Source organism: Maylandia zebra, linkage group LG10 (genome assembly GCF_041146795.1).
Source record: "Maylandia zebra isolate NMK-2024a linkage group LG10, Mzebra_GT3a, whole genome shotgun sequence".
Taxonomy (NCBI): Eukaryota; Metazoa; Chordata; class Actinopteri; order Cichliformes; family Cichlidae; genus Maylandia; species Maylandia zebra.
The window spans coordinates 33080690-33097064 of record NC_135176.1 but is presented as its reverse complement, the minus strand read 5'-3'; the positions used below and the strand labels follow the sequence as shown (position 1 = coordinate 33097064).

Here is a 16375-nt window from a genome sequence, read left to right as displayed (position 1 = left end):
TGGGACTGAGCCAAAACACACAAAAGCAGTTTCACGTTTGCACTGGTTGAAGTGAAATAAGTTCAGCTTCACCAACAAAGCCTCATCTTATCCTGTCATTTTGTGTTCCTGTGGTTTAGAAGCAGAAAGTTTCTCTATCATAAAACATAATAACAGCATTGTGAGCTTTTTGCTTTCTTTAGTTAGTGACAGCTGTATTTTGCTGCATTGCAATTACAGATATTTTTAACTAAACGACTCATTTACCTCATGCAGTTTCTGACAAACAAACAAAGTACCCCCCCCCCCCCCCACACACACACACATACATACTTACTCCCTATAATGACGACCATTAAAACCTCTTTGGATTGCAGGTCGGCTTCAGTTGATCATTATCGCATCGAGATAATTAAGATAATCACTTGATTTTGGCTGCTGCCATTAAGATGTTTGAGCGAAGAAACCACAAAGGGCTTCTTGAACTGATGAAAAGTACTGTGATATATTGGCTACAAGCCATTTCATTTCCTAGTTTTGATTATCAACCTTCACTCCTTCCTTCAGTGGTGCTTGTGTTTGTTGTGAGGAGAGAAGACAGATCTCCTCCTCTATCCCTGTGTAGAAAACTTCATCCCACATCTGTGCAGATTATTTAAACTAAAATTCATATTCATCATTTAGATAACAATAGCAGCTCTCGGGTGGTCTGATAAACTATCGTAAAATAAAAGTTTTACAACTTTCCCACTGGAAAAAAAGCAATTATAAAAGGTCTTTAAAGATCCATTCATTGTCTTCTTGTTAAAAGTCAGTCACAGCTAAGCAGTGATTCCAAATGTTCGGCCGATCGTGGCTCAAGAGTTGGGAGTTCGCCTTGTAATCGGAAGGTTGCCGGTTTGAGCCCCGGCTTGGGGCTCTCGGTCGTTGTGTCCTTGGGCAAGACACTTCACCCGTTTCCTACTGGTGGTGGTCAGAGGGCCCGGTGGCGCCAGTGTCCGGCAGCCTCGCCTCTGTCAGTGCGCCCCAGGGTGGCTGTGGCTACAATGTAGCTGCCATCACCAGTGTGTGAATGTGTGTGTGAATGTGTGGATGACTGGATGTGTAAAGCGCTTTGGGGTCCTTAGGGACTAGTAAAGCGCTATATAAATACAGGCCATTTACCATCTTCGAACTCCTCACCAAGCTTTGAAGCTAAGCCCAGCCCACCTGAGAAAGAAACCTATTTTGGTTGGTTTTATTCACTACATTGGTCTTTCAGTCATGACTCGAGGTGAGGGCCGGAAGCCAGTCTGGCTATTTAAATCTGTGACCTGGTACCACATGTCAGGCTGCCAAACATAGCTTTGCCACACCTAGAAGCTGAATACCACTCATCATGAAACATAATTCAAAAAAATTCAAGTATATAGAGAGGAGCTGGCAAAATAACCAAAATAGAAGATAAAGAACAATGCATTTAAGTACCAATAGAAAGATTAGCTACTGGTGTATAGCTGGCGAAAGATGGAAAGCCACAGACAACTGGGGCGACCGTGGTTCAGGGGGTTGGGAAGCTCATCTGTAACCAGAAGGTTGCCGGTTTGATCCCCCAGCTCTCTCTGTCCTGGTCGTTTTGTCCTTGGGCAAGACACTCCATCTACCGCCTACTGGTGTTGGCCAGAGGGGCCGATGGTGCGATATGACAGCCTCGCTTCTGTCAGTCACAGGGCAGCTGTGGCTACAACTGTGGTTTGCTTGCACTAGTGTGTGAATGAATAGTAGAATTGTAAAGCGCTTTGGGTGCCTAGAAAAGCTCTGTATAAATGCAATCCGATATTAACTACAGATAAAACATTATGAAATATTTAATAAAATGTTCACTTGAAAAGCCACTCTCCAGCAGAAAAGTTCTATGAAAGACCTGTCAGGTGTATTAATGATTAATCAGATTGATATCTATTTTGTTGGTGGAACAAATGTACAAGTTTTACAGTTTTGCTATTTACGCTCTACTCAACTGTTTTTCTTCCCTAGAATAGAGTTCATCAACCTGTCAGAGAACATGAGTCACTGTGAGCCCCCTGTAATTATCTTCAGTTACACCTGCTACACATGCGCATATCTTGGATCTGTCTGGATTAATCACTAAGCTAGGGCGAGGCAATTATAGGTGTGTAAAGAAAAACAAAGTCAATGCATCTGATGTGCTTCAAGCATTAGCCCTTGAGTGGTGCTGGATTAAATGTTACAAATAACGTGATCTGGGATATTAAGGCCCATAACGGATGCTGACTATGCCCATGAACATTTTCTCTACATGTAAGTTCAATTACACCAACAACAACTCTTCTGTATTAGATAGGACTGACTCACCTCTTTGGGCATGTTTCTGGGGAAGAAGAGGTAAGGTAGTGCAGTGAGAAAGAGGAGGCACGAGGCTACCAGGAAGCCAAGCCACCATGCTCCCACCCAGCGCAGGTCTTTAGTGTCCAACTCAATCTCCTCTGGAAACAGAAGAGAACACAAATCATGAAATCCATGCAAAGAATCCATCCATCCATTGTCTTCCACTTATCAGGGTCAGGGGGGCCAAGAGGCGAGGTAAAGCCTGGACAGGTCGCCAGTCTGTCGCAGGGCTAACACAGAGAGACAGATAACCATTCGCACTAACATTCATGCCTATGGGCAATTTAGAATAATCAATTAACCTAACCCCACTACATGCATGTCTTTGGACTGTGGGAGGAAGCGGGAGTACCCGGAGAGAACCCACGCAAACTTAACACAGAGAGGCCAGATGGTGAGTCAAACTTGCTGTTAGGCAACAGAACTAACCACTGCACCACTGTGTTGCCACATGCGAAGACTACGACTCTTTTTTTTTCATTTTATTTGCAGCTGTTTATTGCCTTATATCAGCCAATAAATTATCAATACATGTAACATAGGGTTAATTCACTGCCAGCCCATAAGCCTATCATTCATCCAAGTACATATCCAAAAATTCTTATATAGGGTGTAATATTTACGCTGCTTTAACCTTTAAACTCCAAACCAATTTGCAACCCACCTCCACTGCAGCTCCCCCTTTTCATTATACCTCCAAAGTAATCATGTGATATTAGTTCTCAGTGATGCCTGCTCTGTTGTGAAATACAACCAGGTGGAAGTAATCTTTTGACTCCAGTAGTTCTGCCTAAAGTAATAATATACAAAGACTGAATTTGCTTAAATTCATGAATCTTCTGATAGAAATACGTCTGCAAGTTTGACTTATAACTTGTCCTTCACATTTGTAATATACAGTCGATAATTTAAACGCATACTTGGACCTAAATGGTGAAACAACTGCCCCCCAAATGACTTACTGAGCCAGTTAAGGGAAAAACCTACTGTACGCGCTTTATGGCATAACAACAAGTCATCATACCTCCTTTGTTTGAAAGATGTGTCATTTACACAAAAAACAGAAGTCAGATGAAGCCTACGCTGGTGGAGTTCCATGTTTGGACAGCCATTGCTGTTATTTATAGTTAGGGTTGGTCATGGAGTCATTCCTAACAAAGAACTAAAACTGAATGCTTTTACAGTACAAGCTGAAATCTTCTTCCCTGTCAGAGGTTGTTCTGGATGAAACACAAATGACTTTCTTTTGCTTGGTAAAAGTGAGCTTCCCATAACTCGATCTTGCAAGAACCTACAGGTCCCTGGTTCTAGTGTTTTCACCGTGTGTAACTTGACATTCAGTACTGTGTGAACGTTCTAAGCAAAATCTGATGAAAATTTAGATGCTAGCTGCCTGGTCAGCTTCACCTCAGCTAATTGGATTCCTTCACGTCAACCTCTGGCTCATGTTTGTGCTTTTGGACCCTTTTGGAGCATTTTTAATTATCTGAGCTATAATATGGCTGCTCTGCATTTAAGTGTACTAACACTTAAATGCTGATAAACACGCACACACACACATACACTAACATTATCACTCAGCTTAACTCAAATACCTCAAAACATTGAGACTGGACTGACTAACCAACACAAGCGCAAACACACTGACCTACACCACCAAACCATCACACACACCAACCTGTAAATGCTCTTTTGCACAATATTATTACTAGATATATTATATATTATTTTTTTTTTTTGCACTAACTTGTCTTGTAGCACCTTGGTTCCTGGAGGAACGTTGTTTCGCCTCACTGTGTATTTTTAAACTGTATATGGTTGAAGTGACAATAAAGTTGAACTTGAACTTGAACTTGAGACCATCCCAGAAGTCTCAGCACCAGTTTTAGAACTTAGTATTTTTTTTCTTTGTTACTAGAGGGGATCTGTGCATTTGTGCAGTCTGCAGGTGCAAGAAGAACTTAGCAGTCCTAGAAATAAACTTTTTATCCAAATATAAACCAGCAGCCAACATAACATCAGCCAAATGTATAATTGGAGGTTTCAAAATGCACACTAAAGAAAAAAAATGGATGCTGTAATTGTGTCTACATCCTAAAATTTATAGATATCAAGACACAACCTGTAGTTTGTAAACACAACTTTCCACTAATTTAACTGTACACCAATGACATGCTGCCAATCTGAAACAAACGTCACTGCCCATCTAAAAATGTTCACTTGTTTTCCTTGATTTATTAAACCAGTTATGGCTTTGCTTATCGAGGGACACCAATGAAAATGGTTCTACCTATCTGTTTGTGGCTGCACCCATGACGATGAAGAACCTCTGCAGATTTTAGTGACATTCATGTTTGAATCGCCAAACAATGAAGGCTAATCCCAGTGGAACCTGATCATTGAAAAACTCCGTGGGAACTTTGCAAGGCTGTAATTACTGAAGATCAGGAATGAGTAACTCTCTTGGTCCTGCTCTGACAACAACAACATTCCAAAAATCTTGCAATGGACACCTTAACCTGCTTTACCTGTTTACTATATTAACCTCATTACACTGCTCAGTGTGCAGTTATTGTCATGTTAAGACTGCTCTGCTTTTATCTATTATCTGACATTAGCACTGGTTCCAGTGGTGAAGGTTTCAAATAAGGTGAGTGTGACAGCTCTTATGCAACAGCAACCAAGAGAAGAATTCCAAAATAAAATCCATTAATTGTAGAAAAACAAAGACAAATGTTTTTGTTTCCAAAACAAAAACAATGCTTTACAAATTTTAATCTATTGTCCAATTACTGTCCTCACTGTCAATCCAGCTGTTATTATTGGAAAACCTTCCCAGATATTTCACAGCGTAGCTGACTCTTTGTAAAACTAAAGAAGAAAGGATGGATAAACATTAAAAGTTAAAATACTTTAGTTATCAGAAAAATCTGTTGGTTCCTTAATTTCATATCTATTTATTACATCTCGTGTGATCCTAAATGAGTGAAAGAAAAAGGAGGAATGTATCATCAAAACTGCCTAAACGCATTTAAAGTTGAGCTTTTAAGCTGATAAAAATACTTATTGCTAATGAAGCACATGACTGCTGGTTAAAATCTATAATTGGTGATTTTGGTGTTTTATTGACAAAACTTTATAGAAAAACAGGGACAATTTGTAGTGTGTGCAGTAAATGTTTTTTTTAAATATTGTTTCATTGAACATATTTGTCCTTAAATTCTCCTCTGAACATATTTAGTGCTTACTCAGCGCTAAGTTGCCTGAAGGCTCAGTGTAAGCCAATAAACCTACATGCCAACTGTGTTACAAATCAAACCACATCAAAAAAAGCTTTTCATTTACTAGCCCACCAACCACCACCAGTGACACCTTTAAGTGTGTCAATCCCTAATACAGGGAATACAGATCCCTAATACAGATTACGAGGTGACAGCTTCAACTTGCGTGTGTGCTGTTTTATTTTTTTTCAAGGAAATTAAACTTAAACATAACTCTCCAACCTTAGCACCACAAATTAAACCTCAAACATACATTCATGAAGCAAAAGAAAAGCGCCCTCAATTTTCCACGTCCCATCCTGTCCCTGGTCCCCACAAAATAAAATAAGATATACACACTCGCACACATTCTCCTCTGTATGTTTTTACTTACAAACACAGAATTGATGCAACATTTTACATTTTTTCTAAACATGCAAATTGTTAAACATGTTGTGTGACGGCACATTCACTTTCACAATCTGTTGGCCCATGTACGCATTCCACTGGGAATGTTGAAACAAGCAAGTTATTGTTTCAACAAGTCTGTAACATCATTAATCATGTAGACGTCAAACGACTGCAATGCCTGATTGAATGTCACGAAACTCTCACTCAACTTAGATCAGAAACGAAACCTGAAATATGAGCAGATGTAGCAGAACTATTGATCCCAGAAATGGTGGGAGTTAGCCTGTTAGCATCCAGCACATTACCAGCTAGCCACTTAAGGTTAGGGTCACACATTAAAGCAAGAAGCTTAGAAATGCAATGTCACAAACATAAAGTAATCCTGTTTCTTTTCTCATTACTAGTTTTCAAAAGTAATTAGTTGCTTTGTTACTTAGTTACTTTTTAAAAACATGGGTTAGGGTTAGGATATGTGAACCCTGAATATGTATTAAAGCGATAGACCTTCCAGCCCAATTTTATTGTTTCTGCATAATCCATCATATAACATTGAATCAAATGAAAATGTTTGTTTTTAAAACTTGTTTTATGAGTTTTAATCTTTTAACTTTATGCATCAAGCAAAAATTAAATCATATATAACAATCTTTGACTTGAAGAAATGTTTTTAACGTTTAAAACTATTTTCTGCATATTCTAGCAGATAAAATAAAATAATGTTTCGTGTTTACACTCTTTCAAACAGATGCAAGTAAAACACAATTGGTTAGCAGGAGTGGGGCCGGTGACTGATAATTAGTATGACTAGTTCAAAGAGCTGACTGTGGAGTATTTAATGAAATAAATATAATAGTTTCACTGAAAACACCTCAGATCCTTGTCTGAACATATTTCTAATCTGGATATCTGCCCTAAGCCTGAAACTTTCAACAGCAAATAATCTACTACTTCAGCTACAAAATACCAGCTTACACCTCCAATTACGTCTGGCTGAGTGTGAAGAAAGAAGAGGCAGCAGGAAATCCGCCAAAACATGAGAAATGCTCATTCACGAAAGGCTTCACAGCTTGATCATGTCAGAGGTTTGAGTTCAGTTCATTTCTATTATTTGCACCAAATATCGACAGTAATGACGATGCTTCGTTATATAAGTTAAAAACATAACAATGTATTGTTCCAAGAGACCAATGCCTCCAGCAGAGTCGGGTTCAGTATCTCCACAGCAGTAACTGCATAAAGTGTGCAAACACTGACAATCTCCCGGTGTGCTGAACCCAAATATTAATCTTTAGATATCATTCTTTGTTTCAGCATTGCTTTCTCATGAGTAAAACAGGATAAACTAGAACACTTGTTTTTAAACCGCCACCCTTTTGTAGAAATGTTGGCACGGCATAAACAGCCCGAGGACTGAGCGCTGCTGCAGCGTTTCCAGTTAGCAAATACACAAAAACAGGTCATTAGGGTGTGTATCTGTTACAAAACCTGTCTGCGGCCTGATGGTCACGAGAACATGGCTGTCTTAAAGAACTTCACACCACCAGTGAAGACCTCAGCCACTGTTTGCCAAACTGCATCATTTAAATATGATTTATTTTATGGGTTTTTATCTTTTGTAGAAGATTTTAGAGGAAATGACCCACATTAGTCAGCTTTACACTGTTTTTATTAACACCATGTTGAGTGCTCACATGCAGGAAGTGCTCCTTTCCTTTTAAAAATGAGTAAGATAAACTTTCTTTAAACAGCTGTATAGCATTAGCACAGTGTGCCTCCTCACCTTTGGGTACCTTGTCAAAGTCAACATAGAAGCGTAGCATGAGGGCCCCAGTGATGAATCCGAAGGCCGGGCCAATTGAGGTCATAGCAAGGAGGATGCCTGGAAGACACGATAAAAAACCCCCTGAGAAGATGAAAGAGACGCCTGCTGGCCAACGGGTTGACCCTGACCTTTCACCTCAAACATCACTTTGGAATACTTTACCTGCTTTTTTCAGGCGCCTCCATCAAACACAAAAAAGATTCTGCTAACCAAACATTTCCTACCTCCTCACCATCACATAGACAGATTCATTATGAGGTTACAACAGTAAACATTATACATATGGAACAAGAAGCAGCGGCGAGGTCTGTGAGGTGTTACAAAGAGCTGCATGTGGCTGCTGTGTCGCTGTCCTGCAGTTCTTCTTACACTCAGAGGCCTCAACAAACTTGAAAATGAGATAAAACAGCAAATTTGTTTATGAAGCAATCTCACATTTAAAGAAAAGGTTTTAACATCTGAGCATGCCCAGCTTTCCTTACACCAGCGTGACAGAAAACAAAAGCAAAAGGAGAAGAAATCACACCGTGTCTACAAAATATGCAGCAAGGGCAGCATTTGTGCTGAAATTAGGACAACAATGGAGCTATAGTGAAGAAATTTCACATCATTATTAAAGACTTCCTGCCTGCAGGTCCCAGGATCCTAATTAAAACAGGTTTGTTGTATAAGCAGAGACGCCGCAGGCTAATGTAACTACAATGCAGCACTACAATCACGTCTGTTGTCACAGTGACTGTTCTGTAACAGGTCAGGTGAGCTTCTTGGACTTTGATGACCTCGGTCTCTGCTGTTATCGCCTTCTCATATTTTTATAACGCCCAGTTAAAGTTCTGTAATGTGAGTTGACCTGAGCAGAAAATCTTTCATGGCCTCAAGTGATCTGCTTTCAGTCTGTTAAATACAACTCTTGCCAATGTTTGCCTGATAGTTATGAGGAACAAAGGTATTTGTTACACAGCTATGATATAACAGTGGGTGGTAAAAGAAATGCAGTCATGCTGAAGAGCAATAACTGTTGTGTCTCTTTGGGTCATTCTGGCTTTGTCTTTGAATTAGAGGAAACTTCCCTATTTTTCATTTTCTTTCTTCAAAAAAAAAGTCCACCACAGAGACCAGAAATCTGTTTCAGCGATTGGGGAAAGTCTTCTGATTCTTTTCGTGTCCTGTCTCCGCCTCAAACATTCAACCCAACAATGGTTTGAAGCTGGAAGTGCGTTTGGACCCTTTTTCTTTGGATCAAAGACTCAACACTCCAGCCAATTAGAGAGTTTAAATATTTTCCTCCTGATCTGCATCACAGTTGGCAGTTCAGCGGGAATTACGTTTATCAGAGTGTTCATCCAGACCAGCCAATCAAGATCTTCTGTGAGATCAAATTTCAGCAATCAGTTATGACCAGTGTTGGTATATGAGCTGTGTCTTAGATTGCAGTCATCCGTACTTCAACAACAGTTTCAAGTTTGTCAGCTATGAATTCTTTGAAAGTAAAAAGTTTTTGAACACTTCAGAAAGTATAAGCTCACAGATGGAGGATACTCCTTAGTGGAAAATACCTGGTACAGATGTTAAGTCATAGAAAATGTTATTTTCTGTGCTCAGAGGCTCAAAACGTGAGAAACATTCATAAAATGCAGTACTCAATGTGTATAATGTTCTTCTCTCCCCTTTTGCACAATCGGGGAGTGTGTCAGGATACATTTCACTGCATGTTGTACTTGTATAAGTATGTATGTGACAAATAAAGAATCTTCAAACTAATCAGCAACAGTTGGTTAAATGCAGTGCACTAACACTGATGAGACACTGAGACACTGATGGACTTGGGACTTCACTTTGAGGAAACCCCCTCAAGAGACTTCTTGACGTCTTCATCTCAGGTGTATTGAACCTCTAAACTACTTAATCTCCCAGAACGTGACATCGGGACCAAATTGCGAGTTAAAATATCATTCTCTGCTTCCTACCGAGGTAGAGCGGGGAATTCCTTTTGCTTGCGTAGTCGTCGATGTAGGAGATGCCAAAGGGCTGGATGGGGACAGCTCCGACGCCCAACAGCAGCTGACCCAGGAGCAGCATGGGGTAGATCCCCTGCTGGGCAGGGGTCTCCTGTTTCAGGCAGGTCTGATTGTAGGATGAGGTGGTGACTGAGCTTTCTGATTGGCAGAGGTTGGCACTTTTTTCATTGGAGGCTGTTTGGAAAACAGGGACACTTTTAAGATTGTCTGAATTCAACACACAGATTTCGTTCTCTGCAAATAAAATTGAAAGGGAGAAGATTCAGTCTGAACTCAATCTATTTCTAATTTACTGGCACATCAGCTAATTAACGTCCCTTAACTGGACCTGTGAACTGTGTTTGTGCTGTTGGAGCATTAATAATCTGACCAATAATATAACTGCTGTAAGGTTACTGTGGTAACAGAGCGTCAGAGAAGGCTGAGCTCCAGTTAACCAGGAAGTATGTAAACCAGGGACAGTTGATAACTTACTCCACAAAATAAAGAACATTCAAAAAACTCAGGAGGTTCGATGTGTGCGTGTGTTTGTGTGCGTGTGTTTGTGTGCGTGTGTTTGTGTGTGTGTGTGTGTTCTCACCGATGATGCTCTTTGTGTAGTGGTACGGTTCACTCATGAAGTGCGTTACCCCCATCAGCAGAGAGGCCAGGCAAGCGAGCAGAGCTCCAGCGCCGATGTACCGTGGCCGATGGACTCGACTCCCAAAGAAGCTCACAAAGATGATGAGGATGGTGTTTCCCACCTGTACTCAGACACACAACATCCGTAATGTAAGACTAACATCAAAGATTTCCAATCCTGTCACCTTCAGGTTCATATTGAGGTTTTTGTTTGTTTTCATCAAAAGGACAACTAAAACATCTCAAACATAAAGCTTAGACCTCGTTCCGATTATCATTCATTTATCGCCATCTTGTATCGTATACTGGACTGTATTCTCAAACCAAAAACAAACTTGTGACTTTCTGAAGAGCCATGAATTCATTAAGCAGGAGTTCAGAGTCCTAGCTGAACTGACCTCATTGAAGGAGGCCAGGAGCCCAGACTTCTGGCTGGATAGGCCATAGCGCCTCTCGATGGTGGAGATGGAGCTCTTCATGTAGCCCGACACCAAAAGCTGGGCCAGCTGCAGCAAACTGTGGCAAAACACAAAGAACTGCAAACAGAAGAAGAAGAAGACAGAAAGTCAGAAAACGCATTTTAACACAAGCTGCAGTTCCCCTTACATCCACACGAGGCAACAAACTGGCAAACAGACTGACAGGCTGTGTTAAAACCTCCGAAGTCCAACTTTGCCGACTTAAATTCTGACATTTTATTTGGCTTTACTTCACACTAGTTTCCACACCTGCTAACATTAGCATTTGAGAATCTATAGGTGGTAACTTGTAGCTCCACCCACAGTGCGGAAGTAACCTGAGGGTGGTTACATCCATCGTGCATACTGAACAGTCTGTTTCTGGCTCAATTTCAGCACAACGTGAAAGGTACAGACAAGAAACAGTATTTTTCTTTGCCCTGAGCTCGTCCTGGGATCATGTGACTGGAGAACAATTCCAGGATGAAGCTCAGGATGTGAAGTTTCAGTCCCACAGGTTCCAGTGTTTAGACAGGCGAGCGTCTGAGGCCAGCTTTTAAATCTCTCCGCTGCCTGAAGGGATCTGACCTCTGACCTTGCCCACTTCTGATTTTACTGTCACAGGCATTGCTACAGCGCCATGTGATCCTGTGATCAAGTCATTGTGTTTCATTTGTTTTTCCAGACACTCTGGGAGAGCAGACTAACGAACGCAGCTGAGCGTTCTTCTTCATCACTTTAACCCTGGAGAAACCAGGTCAAATTTGACCCCATGGGTTCTCCAGGGTTAAACACTGAAATCAGATCTTTGTGGGACGAGCTGTTAGAGACAAGCCTTAACCACTGGAACATCTGTCTGACACAACATCGGCCTTTAACTGTTTACAGTCCACCATTTTTACCCAGCAGGCCTCATACGAGCCCGGACAGGCCCGAGCACCACTCCCACTTTTTCAGCTCTAAGTTTGAAATAAACAATAAATGTTACAAATTTCCTTCAACTCATCTTTTCTTTCTTTCCTTTGTTGTATTCCCTTCCTTTCTCCCTCAGTCCCTTCCTTCTTTCCTTCCATCCTATCTTTGCTGTGGCGCTGCAGACAAACCTTGATGCTGTTGAAGAGACTCCTGGATCGAGCAGGAACTCGTAGGCTTCTGGGGTCAGAGGTCATGTTGAGGCTGTTGACTCACACGGAGACTGAAGAGTGACCCTGTGAACCACAAACATGGGTGAACCTGCCATTCATCGCTTTTATTCAGCAGAAAGTCCAGCACAAACAGCCCGACACACTCATGCTGAGCAAACACTACCTTCTAGAAGTACTGAGTGCACACACACACAAAAACACACCTACACACACACACACACACACACAACCCTGTTCAGCTATCTTAGTGAGGACCTTCATTGACCTAATGCTTTCCCTAGCCCCTGACCCTAAACCTAATCATAACCTAATTGTAACCCTGACACTAAAACCACAAATTTGAAGGCATTTAAAGGCTTCAAATTTGTGAGGACTGGGTTGTGTGTCCTCATAAGTGACTGTTGGTTCTCACAAGTATAGCAGAATGCAGATTTTGGTCCTCACATACACACACAGGGCGTGTGAGTGTTTGGATATAGAGCTGCTGAGTAAAACGTTGATCGTTCTGAGGGTGATTTGACACGGCGTCACAGAGCAGCCAGGTCAGCACCTCTGCGACGGACAGGTGGATGGTGACACAGGTTGCTGTAGCTGCTAGCTTCACCTGCACTGGACCTCTGGATGTGTTTGCGCTGTTTGAACCTTCTGCAGCATTTTTAAAGAAGAATGATAAAAGCTTTGGTCGGAGTGTTTTCACTATCATCAGCACTGAATGCTTATTGGCTCAGTTAGTAGCCAGAGTGCATACTTTGGATATTTCTTCATGTTGACAAATATGAATTTGCAAAATTAACTTCATTTTTTATTAAAAATGACCTGAAAAGGCTGTTTTCCCATTGGCTTCTGTCCAACTAGCTCTTAAACTGTCAGTGTTTCGTAGGATGCTTCAAGCAGAGGAACTGCATTCACCAGTTGACGGCACATTAGCATTCACCCTCTGGGCACCATGAATGTCTGTGAAGAAGTCATCACTTCATCCTGGACCAGTACGGTGGACTGACTGATGTTGGCACAGCCATCATGGCGAAGAGGAGTCTGGTTGGAGGCTTTTATTGCGAAGGGCAAAGGACCAGAAGACAAATGTTGATGTTTACCAAGAAGGTCAAAGCTTTTTTTTTCTTTGAAAGAGTTTTTTTCCCCTAAAACAGAACTGAATGTGAACAAAATTCACAAGAATGTGTTTGATTTGATTTGTGCCGTGTGACGTATTTCCATAATCAGGCTGAAATACAAAGACAACAACAACAGGAAACAGAGAAATTGTGGTAGAAGGAGGTGGAGAAGACAGGAAGTAGCTTCTTATCTTAGACGTCAACCGATTCTGTGACAGATTTTATCTGTCAGAGCCACAAACAGACGACCTTCATGTTTGAAGATAAAACCGATGACCACCACCTCCACCCTCTGCCTCCACACAGACTTCACGGAGTGAGGTGAGATTCCTGATGGTTGGAATAATCTGAATGTTTGTAATGAAGGAAACATTTTCCTTTGGCCAGTTTTTCAGGTCTTCCATGTTGCCAGTTTTCCTCATCACTGTTCGTGAACATGCTCGATCTGAAGATTGCTGATGGTTTACCCGGTGCCTCTCCAACCAAAGCCTGCTAAAATGGGATTGGTTGGTTTTTGTTGGACTACTGAAAGAAGAAAAATCCTTGAAGGTGTCAGGAAACGATTTCCAGCAGATGTCCTACAAGTCGGGTCAAAGACAAGTTCTTTTTTTCAGTAGATTAAATGTTTGACAGCAAGCACAGTGTTTGGAAACAAGCAGCATGGGATAATGAGTAACCAGGATACTGATAGCTTATCACACAATCAGGCCCACTCATGGCTCTGTGTACAGGCTCCTCACATCGTCACCACGTCCCTGAAGAACGAGCAAACTAAACCTGGGAATAACTAATGCCATGCAGGTCATGACATCATTGTTAACTTTATAATCAAGATTTAAATTAATATTTAAACACATTTTATGATTTCTGTTAATATAATATTAGTGCTATTGGAACTCTGTGAAACCTCTGACTGAGCCTGGCTGCGGAGCTCATTACGCTGGTCTCTGACCATGTTTAGCTCCTCGTGATCGCCATGACTGTAAAGGCCGTGTCACACACCAAACAGCTTAAAAATCCAGCTCCAAGCTCGAATTTCTTTATTCCAACTAACAGCACAAAGAGTCAAGTTACACTCCTGCAACGCGACGGCTGAGCTGTCTCACACACACACACACACACACACACACACACACACACACACACACACACACGCGCACACACGCACACACACACACACGCGCACACACACGCACACACACACACACACACACACACACTCGCGTACTCACAGCTTTAGTGAAAAGTCCCAGCTGTCCCACTAAAAGCCTGAAACCTCCCACAGAGAAAAACACTCAGACTCACTGTGTAGCTCGTCTCTCTGCTGCTCTCACTTTGCTGCAGCTCCGACTTTCTGTTCCACTCAAGCTGCCAACACACCTCCAACTCACTGAGAATAGGAGGAGACAACAGGAGCGAGGAGAGTGGTAGAGTTTGAACCCTCCTTCTGTGTTAAGACAGTCTGTGAAAAAAGCCATGTGTGTTAGTGTGTATGTGTGTGTGTGTGGGGGGGGGGGGGGGATTTCTTCTCTTCAGGACTAAAAATCTAAATAAAAAAATGACACAAAAGGTGCAGTTCCTCCAAAGTCCAGCAGAGGCAGCAGAGACTCCCACAAATGTTTACATTGCTCTAAAATTTAAAGTCTGCATTATTAGGGGCGTGGCCTCTGGTATTGACAGGTAAGTGGCGACACAAGCGGCTGTAGCTGATAGCTGTCTGCTAGCTAACTGGAGTCCCTGGACTGGACTTCTGGACCACGTTTATGCTGTTGGAATTGAAGTATTTTGATGACATCTTCTGACCAATCACATGGCAGAGGGTGTGACAGAGTAGTTTGATGCTCCAATGCAGTGCATGAATGCAGCTGGAATCAGCTGATAACTCTGCCCTCCACCCTCTCCGCCCATTATTCCTTCTTCTGGTTCCAAACAGATCAAGACAAAAGGACCATAAAATGTCCCACCTTGCCCTAAAAGCACTCTTAGAGAGTAAGGACAGGATACGCGGGGGTTTACTTGAAGTCTGAAAGTATGAAGCATGAAATCTCAGTAAGACCTTTAAATTTCTACCCTCAGACCTGCAGTCCAGCAGTCACATGACTGATTAAAATTAAGGAAATTGAACACATATAGAAAGTTTAACTTAAATATATTTCAGCAGTTTCACTGAAAGTCCACACGGATGGCACGGAAGTCAGAAATAGAGTCAGAAATAACATGTATGTTGAATGAAGAACACTTACCTCTTCATGTTCCCCGCAGAGAGAAGAAGGAATAATTAAAAAATGAAAAGTACAAGTACAAGTACTGACAGGAAGTCTCTGGATTAACTGAGAAAGTCGCCAGATTAAAAAAAAAAGTTTTTCCTCAAACAACATGTGACTTTCTCAGATATGCCATTTCAAATGTTCTGTTTAGTTTGGCATCAGCGGTGCTTTGAAGGCAGTGAATCTAATTTCTTTCTTTGCTTCATTTCTAGATCACATGTGGAGCTGTTGGATTTGCTGCTGAATGTGGTTTTCTTCTGGTTGTGTTTGGCAGGTTGGACGATTCTTGAGCTGTCTGTTACCTGTTTTTGATCACCTCTGACTGCACACTGTTAAGCTGTAATTTTAGGTTTCTGGTTCTTGCTAACATCTGTATCCTCAGACTGACAGGAGCCGGGACTCCTCCACTTATCTGTCGTCATCTGTCACACTCCAACCTTAACTGCTAGGGACGTCTGAACCTGCAGACTCTTTATCTAAAATCTATTAAGGTAAATATTTAAGAAGGGATTTATAAACAGTGATAAAACGTCATGCAGGAATATTTATTACTGATTGAACAAAAAAATGTAAGTTTTATGAACATAAATGGAACCTGGGGCATCCTGAGAGGATGTTTGGACCTGATATGATCTCACACATACTGCTTTCACCAGCACACTGACTGTATACAAAGATGGACATACCCACTGTAACATCACTGATTGACTTGTGGAGTCCTATTTATGAGACCTCAAAATGTCTTCATCACCGCCATATTAACTTTTCTCTTATTCTCTAGCAACTTTTCATTGACAGCTCATGGCCCACTGAGCGTGCTCTGATTGCCCCATTAGAGTCAATAAGAGCCATAAACAAGTCACTGGAACCGTTAACTCCTCAGGAAAGTCTTTA

General features: G+C 41.5%; 1 protein-coding gene across 2 annotated transcripts in view; it reads right to left on the bottom strand.

The window, feature by feature from the left end:
• The window catches only part of slco2b1 (solute carrier organic anion transporter family, member 2B1), a 30575-nt gene extending 15902 nt beyond the window's left edge, over positions 1 to 14673 (bottom strand). The window contains exons 1-7 of one of the 2 annotated variants that reach the window (XM_014413193.4): positions 14520 to 14673; positions 12061 to 12165; positions 10898 to 11035; positions 10459 to 10621; positions 9828 to 10052; positions 7819 to 7917; positions 2335 to 2465 (exon numbers count right to left, since the gene is read on the bottom strand). In XM_014413193.4, the coding sequence (XP_014268679.1) occupies positions 2335 to 2465; positions 7819 to 7917; positions 9828 to 10052; positions 10459 to 10621; positions 10898 to 11035; positions 12061 to 12126 (822 nt within the window). In that variant the 5' untranslated portion in view covers positions 12127 to 12165; positions 14520 to 14673. Of the gene's footprint in view, positions 1 to 2334; positions 2466 to 7818; positions 7918 to 9827; positions 10053 to 10458; positions 10622 to 10897; positions 11036 to 12060; positions 12166 to 14446 lie in introns of both variants that reach the window. The other variant, XM_014413194.3, reaches the window with a different exon arrangement.
• Between the last annotated feature and the right edge of the window lie 1702 nt (positions 14674 to 16375).